The sequence below is a fragment of the Borostomias antarcticus genome, assembly GCF_949987555.1.
Source record: "Borostomias antarcticus genome assembly, contig: scaffold_158, whole genome shotgun sequence".
Lineage (NCBI taxonomy): Eukaryota > Metazoa > Chordata > Actinopteri > Stomiiformes > Stomiidae > Borostomias > Borostomias antarcticus.
The window spans coordinates 22,501-32,500 of NW_028176312.1; the positions used below are offsets into that span (position 1 = coordinate 22,501).

General features: G+C 48.2%; 1 protein-coding gene across 1 annotated transcript in view; it reads right to left on the bottom strand.

Annotated features, from left to right (window-relative positions):
• Positions 1–8,352, bottom strand: part of tcf20 (transcription factor 20) — an 18,367-nt gene extending 10,015 nt beyond the window's left edge. Inside the window, exons 1-2 of the mRNA XM_084462595.1 lie at positions 3,991–8,352; positions 1–1,208 (exon numbers count right to left, since the gene is read on the bottom strand). The exon at positions 1–1,208 is cut by the window's left edge and continues 2,434 nt beyond it. Coding sequence (XP_084318721.1) covers positions 1–1,208; positions 3,991–7,707 — 4,925 coding nt within the window. The 5' untranslated portion in view covers positions 7,708–8,352. The remainder of the gene's footprint in view (positions 1,209–3,990) is intronic.
• Positions 8,353–10,000: the final 1,648 nt, after the last annotated feature.

Genomic DNA, 10,000 nt, shown 5'->3' on the forward strand with positions numbered 1-10,000 from the left:
GACAGCCTGGGACAGGTGATGTCAGAGCTGGAGGAGTCTTCATCGTTAAGGTGGCTAGATTCGGAGAGGGCCGCTGGGGAGTGATGCGAGTTGGGCACCGCTCTGGGCTGGGACCCGTCCTGAAGCTGTCTCTTGGCGGGGATAGGGGAGATAAATGAGCGGACCCTTCTTCTCAACATCAATGGGTTGGTATCTCCCGAACCCCCGGCTTTGGTAGGACGGGGACCCTGCTGTGGCATCACCGAATTCACCTCCCCAACTGCCTTCGTGGAGTTGGAGGCCACCGGAGGTGGACGGGGGGGTTTCACATCTTCAGGAACTCCTCTGGAAACATCTGATTCCAGAGAGTTTGGACCACCTGCTGGGACCATCTGTGAGGGAACCGGTCCGAGAGGACCAGCCAGAGTAGGAGGGAGTAGTTGGGTTCTATGGTAGGGGTCTCCTTCCATCAAGACTGCCCCTTCCCTCCCATGGTGAGTCGCCTCCCACATTTTCATGTCATAGTAGGAGCTCTGATGAGGAAGTGGCTGTTTGGGTAGATGCTGCTCATTGGCCAACAGTTCTGCCTGAGGCAGCATTCTCTGTCTCTGCTCTGACTGGCTGAGTTTGTGTCTACCTGGAGAAGAACCAGACTGCATGATCATGTCCTTGGTGGGTCTGGTCATGGCAGCCGTCCACTCATTCATGGGGTCATGTGGGTGGTGAGGGGTGCGCGCGTGAGGATACATCTGTAGTTTATTTGCCGATTGTGGGCTTTGGAGTTGACTTGGAGGGGACAGAGGGTGGTAGGGATGGTGGGCGGGGAAATGAGGGTTGCGTGACATCATACTGCCCTCTCTTGTGTCACCGTAGCGATATCCAGAATAGCCACTGGTGTGAGTGCTGGACAAATCCACACCGTGAGGGTAGGCCGGGTGTCTGGAGGGTGGTGACAAAGGATTTTTGCTGGTGGGAGGATAGTGAGAAGCTTGTTGGGTGTTGCGAGAGGTGGCAGCAGTCATTTCGACCTTTCCTTTCCTGTAAGGGTCTGTGGTTATGGCCACAGACGGGTGTAAAGACTTGTGGTAGTCCATCTCAGCTTCCTTGGCTGTCAGGCCACTATGATGATCAGGGTGTAGCTGTCCAGCTTCTATGGTGATCTCCTTGGTTGAGATCTCCATCTTTACCTCTCGTCTTTCTCTTACCAATTCCTTATTGTTTCCCATCACCTAAAACAAAAAGATAATGCTGTTTAATAATCTGGGGAAATGTACTCCCTGGATTAAATCTAAGGTTACAAGTCTTAAAATCTAAACTTCAAGTCCCACATTAAAAAGTGATGAAAGCATATTTTTTTCCAGCATAGAAACATTGCTAAAATACTAACATTTATAAATAAAAGACTAGATCTGATCCTGTTGGAGCACACAATGAGTAATTGGCCATTTAGTCCATTATATGGCCGTCGCCCACGGCCTCCCAGAACCATACAATGAATGGGGAACTGACTGGTGGTCAAAGGGCGGTTATTCTTCATGGTTATAACTACACTAATCTATTCCAAACTGCTCAAAAGCACATTGCTAGATTGTGTAGGCCGAGAGGAATCGAATTATGTCCACTGATTGGCATTTGGTGTATTTTACTGACTACTAGATCGACCAGAAGACATTTTCATGCAACAACAACTGGATCACTCATGTTGTTAGCAATGGAGGAGAACATAGCGGAAATTAGCATCACGGCTAGTGAAAATGTTCAGTCCTGTGTGAATGATAGCTTGTTTTGGATAATGTTAGCAGGATAGCTAGCTAGCTACTATTGTACAGGGCGGACAACAGAATGCACACATTTTGGGCAAATTAACCACAGTCTTGTCTAACGTTAGCAAGCTAGCTAGGTAATATTGGACAAAGACAATTAGAGCATGCTAATTTGGGGCTGACCAGCTGACCAACATCCCATGTGAATGATAGTTTGGTTTGGCTAGTGGTAGCAAGCTAGCTACTATACTGTAGGGTGGACAATAGAATGCACTAAATTTTAGGGCTGGCCTGATCAATTAGAGTATTCCACTACTCGTTGGGTACGTTGGTATTCGGAGCTCAATTCAGTATTAGAGTTTCGTTTTTTTTTTGTGTCCCCATACTCGATACCAATGTTGTCATAACGTTACACTGAGTGACTCGCGAAAGCGCAACTGAACAGAAGCGGATTTCATACTCGTGTTTTCTCCCTCAAAACACTCCGTCCGTCTCTGGTTAGTGATGTCAACTGTCTCTCCTCGCTCCGGTGTTGCCACACACACGCATGTGTGGCAGCAACAGAGTGAACGAGAGAGAGGCAAAAATGTTTCTTAAATTGACAGCCCTAACCTAGCTACTAGCATGCCATTTAACTAGAATGTATATTATTTTTCCTTTGTTAACGCAACACAAGCACGTGGGTGGGGCGAGCAAAGCTGGACTAGGATGACGTACTGTAGCATACATTTGGTAGCAAACAACGTTTTTTAAGCCAGTATTCGAAGCCTGTAAAATTGTATTCGGGACTACAAATATTGGACAAAGCTGACCAACAGCAAAAATAATTCTACAGTAGCTGGAACGCTGGTGTCAGATAGAACATTCAGAGAGCAGCAATCAGGCCAGGGTTCTATTCAGAGCAGTATTTCTATTGGCTGCTTTGACTTGGGTGAAGTAGATGTAGCCGGGGCAGCCGGAACAGTCAGAAATATGTTATGTTAAAATTAGCTAAAATGTAAATTTATAAAAAATCTGGCCCCTTCACTGTTTGTCCAGGACTCCTGCAGAGACCCCGTGCCAAATATGAATGCTATGAAGCCGACCCTGTCCGAGGAAAATGTGAACAGGAGCAGATACCAGATACAGAGAATTGGTCTTTATTAATATGGATGGATGCGGGAAAAACATATTCATGCCTTTATTTCAAGCCGACTCAATTACTGTAATGCACTTTTTACTGGCCTCACGGGAAAAAATCTGAATTCAGCTCATTCAAAACTCTACAGCTTGCCTATCAACCAGAACCAAGAAGAGAGGGCACATTAGTCAAGTCTTAAATGTCCTGCACTGGCTTCCGCTAACATTTAGAATTGATTTTAAGGTTCTCCTTATATATGAGGACCAAGATACATTGCCAACTCCCTGCGATCTTCTGCTGCTGGTTTATTGGAGGTTCAGCCGGAAGAAGATCAGGAATGCAGCCTTTGTCAATTACACTCCAAATGTAAGGAACACATTATCTATAGACACCAGCTCACTATTTTTTTTTTTTTTTTAAGAAATCTAAAAACTTATCTATTCACGTTAGTCTTTACCTAGCTATAACTTTCCTGATAGTGGCCTGAAACTGTTTTTACACTTGTTAAGTTGAGGTGGTAAAGTCCCTGCTCATACTGTAGTTTAAAGATGATGAGAGATAGAATAAAAGTGAGGGAAGAAAAAACAGCCGTCTCAACGTTTGTGACTAAATGGACAAGGGAAATTACCATTGCATTGTTTCAGGGAGACGAGGTAAAGTTGGCCAACCGTCTGTTACTATTCGGATGAGGTGTCTCAAAGATGAGGATAATTACCATCAAGGACAAAGGCATGAAGCCAACTGTCCACCCGGAGGATTGCTACCTTGGGTTACGTAAATAAGGATTATGAATATTTCTATTTTATTATTATTATTATTATTCAGTGGGTTTTATTTTCCATCCTGTCATGCATTATATCTATTTTCATTGTCTTATTTTTTTTTTTTATCAAATGGGGTTTATATTCCATATTTTCCATTGATTGTCCATCTTACATTGTATGGCATGCATTTTATGTTAATCTTCATTTTAATCATTTTTATTGTTATATGGCACTATAACCCTGTTTTTGTATGTTAATTTTGTCTATTTCTATGTGAATCACTCTGTTGTTAAGCACCTTGAGCTGCATTTTTGTACGAAAGGTGCAATATAAATACAGTTTATCATATAATTATCATTATTACCTGTTCATTGGTCGTTGAAGGACAAGAGAAGGTTTGCTGTTGGATGACAGAAGACCCAGTCTGACTTTTCTCCCTCTCTCTGTCGTTTTCTCGCTCCCTCTCAGGGGTGCTACGGCGGTTTGGCGACACGTCGCAGATGACAGAGCGTCGTTCTGAAGATTGGGGTAGAAGGGAGGCTGAGGACTTCTGAGCCTCCATCTGACCGACAGCGCCACCTAGTTGGTCGGCTTCCTGCAGGAGGAGCTCCTGGACCGCGGAGGAGGGGGTAGGCTGACTGGGAGGAGCTTTCCTCTGAGGTAAGGAGTAGTCCGCTAGGTTAATGTGCTTTGGTGGAGGCGGTGGTAAAGACTCTGTAGCCTGTGGTCCATGACTCTGAGTCTGAGATACTCCCATCTTAATTTTCTCTGCACTATGTGAGCCCTTGGTGCAGACGGCTTCAGACCGCATGGAGGGATGCGGAGCTTCAGGTCCTAAATCAGATGCGGGACCTACTTGTCGTTGATTTGGTTGGGGAGGCTTTCCAGATGTGGTCATTTGAGTGGGTTGGTGAGTGTCACTCTTTCCAGAATGTGTTCTCATGCTCTCAGCCATGCCATACGGATGTCTAGTTTGGAACTGGGTCTGGGCCATATTCTGAGGGCCAGGAGGTTCCTGCTCTGGTCTCCCACCATAGCGCCGGTCCAGATGATAGCCCTGCAGAACCTCCTGTAAAAGGCTCGGGAATTGCTGCTGTAATTGAGAGCCATCATCATGGCCCCTTGTGGCGGATCCTTCTCCTCTCTTTGTCGGTGCCTCCGCTGAAGCTCCCACGGTTTCCTTTGATGACACCGAGCTATAGTTGGGCTGAGGCGGGTGGAAATCCTGGTACCTGGAGTTTGATTCCATCATCCCCCCTGGACCTGGCCGTATTCTGTTCTTCATAACCATGCCAGCGCCGTATGGTGACTCCGGGTAGCCATATTTGTTTGGGCCTGGATGAGGGTGATTTTGAGGCCTCCCAAAGTTAGGTTTCTGGTGAAGCTGGTGATGAGAAGAATACACACTCAGATCCACCCCTTTCTCTCCGTTGTGACTGCTAGCCTTTCGAAAGATGTGCGGATGTTTCTCTTCTACACAGTTGTCCTGTGGATGACTGGGTTTTTCTGGATGCTGGATATCGGGACGCGTTGAGACAATAACACCCACTCCAGTAGCATTCTGCTGCTCTTCGAGGCTGGGGTTCGGATTGGGGTTGTTCAAATCTTGCGTCTTGCGCTGTCTGCCCTCTCTCTCTCCACCACCGTGAACATTGTGCAAACTGGACAGTCTATTTTCCTTGTCCTGTCCGTCTACGTGTCCATCTCCACCGGTTTCTCTACCTCCCTCCCCTCGACTGGACCCTTTATCCCTTCTTTCACCTACACCTTCATCTTGGTTTCCTTCATCTTTCATTTCCCTTGTCTTCCTGTAGCTGTATTTACTAGCAGCGTCGGCAGCGCCAGGCTCAGAGACAGAGTTGGACTTGGGAGGAGCGTGGGAGGGCGTGGAGGAGGAGGCGGTGGACGAAACAGGAGGGCTAAGATGGGAGTTGGAACCTGAATCAGCACTCTGAGGAGCAGGGGATGGACAAGATGATGCCAGTTTAGGCTTGCTTTCACTGTGAGGAATCCTGGAACTAATACTCGACTGCTCTGTTGGTAGCATCTTGACTTGGTCAGTCTGCGACGGAGGATAAAAGCCACCGGTAGGTTCCGATCCACTACTGGCTCCGCTCATCTGTCTCGTCCTCACTAGTTCGCCCTCAGAGAACTGCTCGTCCCGCTCCTGCCTGGCCCCCGACGTTCCTCCTCTGTCTGAGAGCATGGAAGAATCCTCGTCTCCTCCCCCCTCACTTGCCATGTCCCCTGCTCCTAGCCCACTGCCCTCCCTGACAGTGCTGGTGCTGGAGGCTGCGCTAACGTTCCGACTCCTGGGCCGGCCGGCGGAGAGCGCGGCCGGCGGGCCCTGCTGCGTCTGACCCGGCCCTCCATCTTTCCCCCTCCTCTGTGACAGCACCGTGTCAGTCAGCAGCATGTGCTGCACCGTGTTGGGCAAATTGGCCACCTGCGAGGTCAAGGCGTTGAGACTGTTGAGGCCCGGGTCTTGCAGTTTGTTGAGCGGAGAGGAGGATGGGTAGAGGGACCCCGCCGAGCCCTCCTCTTGCGGCCCCGCTCCCGCGGACACGGCCATCCGGCTGCGGCCGGAGACGACCGCGTTCAGACCCGCCGCCTTGTGGCTGCCACTGCTCCCGCAACTGCTGACACTGCTGTTGGAGTTTGGCGTGGGGCTCAGCTGTGGCATGGTCTGCAGTAGCCTACCGTGACCGTGGCCGCCTCGGAGATTGGGCGGAGGGGGGTATGATGGGCCGTGGCCTGGAGGGTTTCCATGGCCATCCGACACGCCCATCAACGGAGAGGGGGAGGAGCTGCAGCTGGGAGACTGCACTGCGGAGGCAGCTGGAGAAGGGTTAGAGATAGGGCTGAAGTTTTGGTTAATTTGGCTCTGTTGGGGCTGAGAGTGCATTGGAGATTTGGCGATTTCTTGAGAGGCTTGATGAGGTATGTTGGAATTGGAGGCTTGGTGATGTTTAGAGTATGCAGAGCCCGATGGAGGCCCGTGGTGCTGCATTTTGAGAGATCCATCATAGCCTCCTCCTCCTATATTGTGCTGAGAATTGCGGTGCTGGAGGCTAGCTTGTTTGTGGAGTGAATGTGTCTGCGGCGAGTAGCTTGGATAAGTAGAAGCATGGTAGCCTTGAGGAACGTTCTCCATGGGCCCCACATTGTTTGTCGCAGCTGCTGAATTGGAGACAGAATTTGAATTGGAGTTCATACTTGGCATGCTGTTGACCTTGGGGTCAAATCCTGCGCTACTGGTCACATCATGGTACCGCTGAGGAGGGGGGCTGTACATTCCTGACGACCCCGTGGCCACCCCTCCCTGTGGTGAATAGTGGGGGTACTGGGGGGCCATCCTGTGTCCAGAGTGGGGGTATGTCCGGTGCTGCTGCTGTCCGTGGTGGAGCGCCTGATGGCCGGGGTAACTCTGCCCGTGTTGGCGATGCTGAATTGTGGATCCCGACCCCGACTGCATGGCAGGGTTCTGACTCATGGCATACTGGTGGGAAGGGGAAAAGGCTCCAGCGCCACCACTACCACCACTGCTGCTACCACCTGACCCTGCGGTGGCGCCATAATCTAACGAATAAGGAGACATCAACCCCGATGACGCCGCGGAGCTGGATCCAGCATGTCTGTACTGGTGAGGTATATGTCCATCCATATTGGAGTAGCCAAAGCCTGCCACGCCGTAGCCCATACCTCCTCCTCTCCTGTGGCTGTCCTTCCCGCCCATTGAAAAATAATAATCCATCGCTTCTTTGCGGTAAGGGTTGCTGCTACTGCCACTGTGCGGGTTACCCTGTGTGGGTTCCCCAGGACCACGGTGGTTCCTCCCAGGGTAGCCGAGCATATGTGCAGTCTGGCTGGGATGGGCGTGCCCCCGGTGGAGCAGGTGCTGGAGGCTCTGGGGGTTGGAGGAGACCTGCTGCTGCTGCATCCCGCTGTAGTCCTCAGGCATCCGGGGTGAGATCTGGGGGTCTGCAGGCTGGGGGGGGTAAGATGGCCCCCCTCCTCCACCCCGACCGGAGAACCCCGGGGGGAGAGAGGGGGGGGCAGGGCTGTTGGGAAAATTCTGCATTGTTGCAGATTATTATGACTTCAGATGAATTGGACCCTAACCCAGCCAGGGAATGCTTTCTGTCTTGTAATTGAGATGTGAATGGCAGTAACGGTGTATCAAAAGATTTGTTGGGTTGGCAATAAAATGATTGGGGGAAAAGTTCAAAAACAGAGTTGTAGCCAATGACTTAATCAAAAATGTTATGATTTGGCTGGTGTCAGCAATTGAAGGCAATGCAAAAAAGTGAGTTATCAATAGAGAGATGCAGATGGCATTAAAGAAGCACTTCTGAAATCTGCTGATGATGTAGCTTGTGTCGTTCCTCTTCTAGAGAGTTCCAATGGTGGACGTGGTCCTGGTTCGTCGTTGGTTCCAACCAAAACAAACCAGCCTTTTCAATGCTACAAAGATTTGATGCAGACGTAGCTATGAAGCTGTAGCAGTTTGGCACTAAACAGGTGAGAGTATCAAGTGTAATGGGAGAGACACCAGCACTCAAAACAATCAACTTCAAAGTCCTTTCCACAGTTGTAAGAGCACCACCAAAGTTACAGTAAGTTTCAATTTGTAGTCGGATCCCCTGTGCAAAAATGTAGTGCCACTTCCCGCTGTAAGACAGCCCGGTTGCCGTCACAGCAATTCTTCAGCTCTCTGGCAGAAACACAAATCACTTACTTCCTGTATGTTTCAATGTAACTGGCCAGCACCTGAGTATAAAAAAATGTCTCAAGTAATGCTAGCCAAAACATTTAGTCGTCCAACATTGATATTCTTGTGTGTTCTTTGTTCCAGAGAGACACTATCCTTGTGTGTCATTCCCTTTCCAATATTTCTACTGTTCGATTTGATTATAGTCAGTTGGATTGATGTCTTTGGTCCCTTTCCCCCCCCCCACACCTTCTTTTTATCCAAACGTTCTTCCCTCTTTTTTTCTGTCCTGGTTCCCTCCTTTATCTTTTCCTTTCTATCTTCTATTTTGTTTTCCCGTCAATCATCATTCAATTTGACCTGATCGCTTGATAGTTTCCCCAAAAGGCTCTTTCCGTTCAGTCATCTTCTCTCGTCTTCAGCTGATCTGTTTCTCTCCAGTACCTCCATGCATGTGAGGTCATCTCTACTCAGTTGCCCATAGGCGCCCTTCTATTATCTGAAAGCACAAAGGGGGAAAAAAGAAAGAAATAAACATTTAGGCTATTTATGCATCTCATTGTTTAGCTCTAGCTAGCTGCATTTAAATTGTTATTCACCAGCAGAAGTAGGCTTTGTGCCTTGCCTGAGATTTGCAGGCAGAAATGTCACCCTCAGACCACAATATTGTCCTCAAGGTCTAAACGTAGACATGTGGGCACTGAAGCTCTGTGCATAACATACAGTAGGCCTACCCAATCTCTGCCCTAGCATCACCAAGTTCCATTCATCAATTTCAACACAATGCTTTTGATTTGGTCAGCCTATGTTTGTCCAAATGTGTATTAATAAGCTATAGCCTAAATGTTCCCAACTGACATGGTGGCATGCTGTTTGAGTTTCTGATCCGTCTATAAACCATGTCGGCTAAACGTCTGTTGGCTGATGACAACAAAGAGAGGAACATGAATGAGTGGCACACAGCCAAAGCAACAAAATAACACAGTCAAGTGTAAACAAACAAACCTGGAGAAGCCAAGGCAGCCATGCTGTTTCTTATCACTGAATTAAGACAGTCGACAGTACTTCAAGGTTGGTCTACAGTCCAACTGAATGTAAATGTATTTAACAAAGGCATTTAATCAGTAGGGGGTCTAATTATAGGGTGACACCACCTTGACAGGGTCATTATTCACCAGGACCCTCAGTGACACCAGTCCTATTGTCTGTCTCAAACACACTTTAAAATGCTTAATGGCCTGCAATGCTCTGCAGTCAACTTTAGAAGCCTTTTGTTACTGCTGTAAGCATAGGCCTAATAGAGTCATGATAATTGGGTGGTTTCAGTGGTAAGTGATAAGCTTATGGCCTTTATGACAGCTTGCCAGTGCATGGTGGGGCGATTTTCCATTTGAATTATCTAATTTGTTGCTGGCAAGGGTAGACCAACCATTAAGGCCTACTCTAACAACAAACTAAACATTAGTCTTGAGGTGTTGGCATTGAAAAGACAGACATGGTATTTTGTTAAGGAGGTCATTCATTAATAACAAGTTCATCTACTACCTTTAATCAAATGTACTGTCAATTAACAAAAAGCAGTGCTGCTGGGTATCACTAATATAGTGACTGTATGCTGAGGAGGGGGTCGCTGGTCAGAAGCCAGACAGAGTAAACAGTAAAC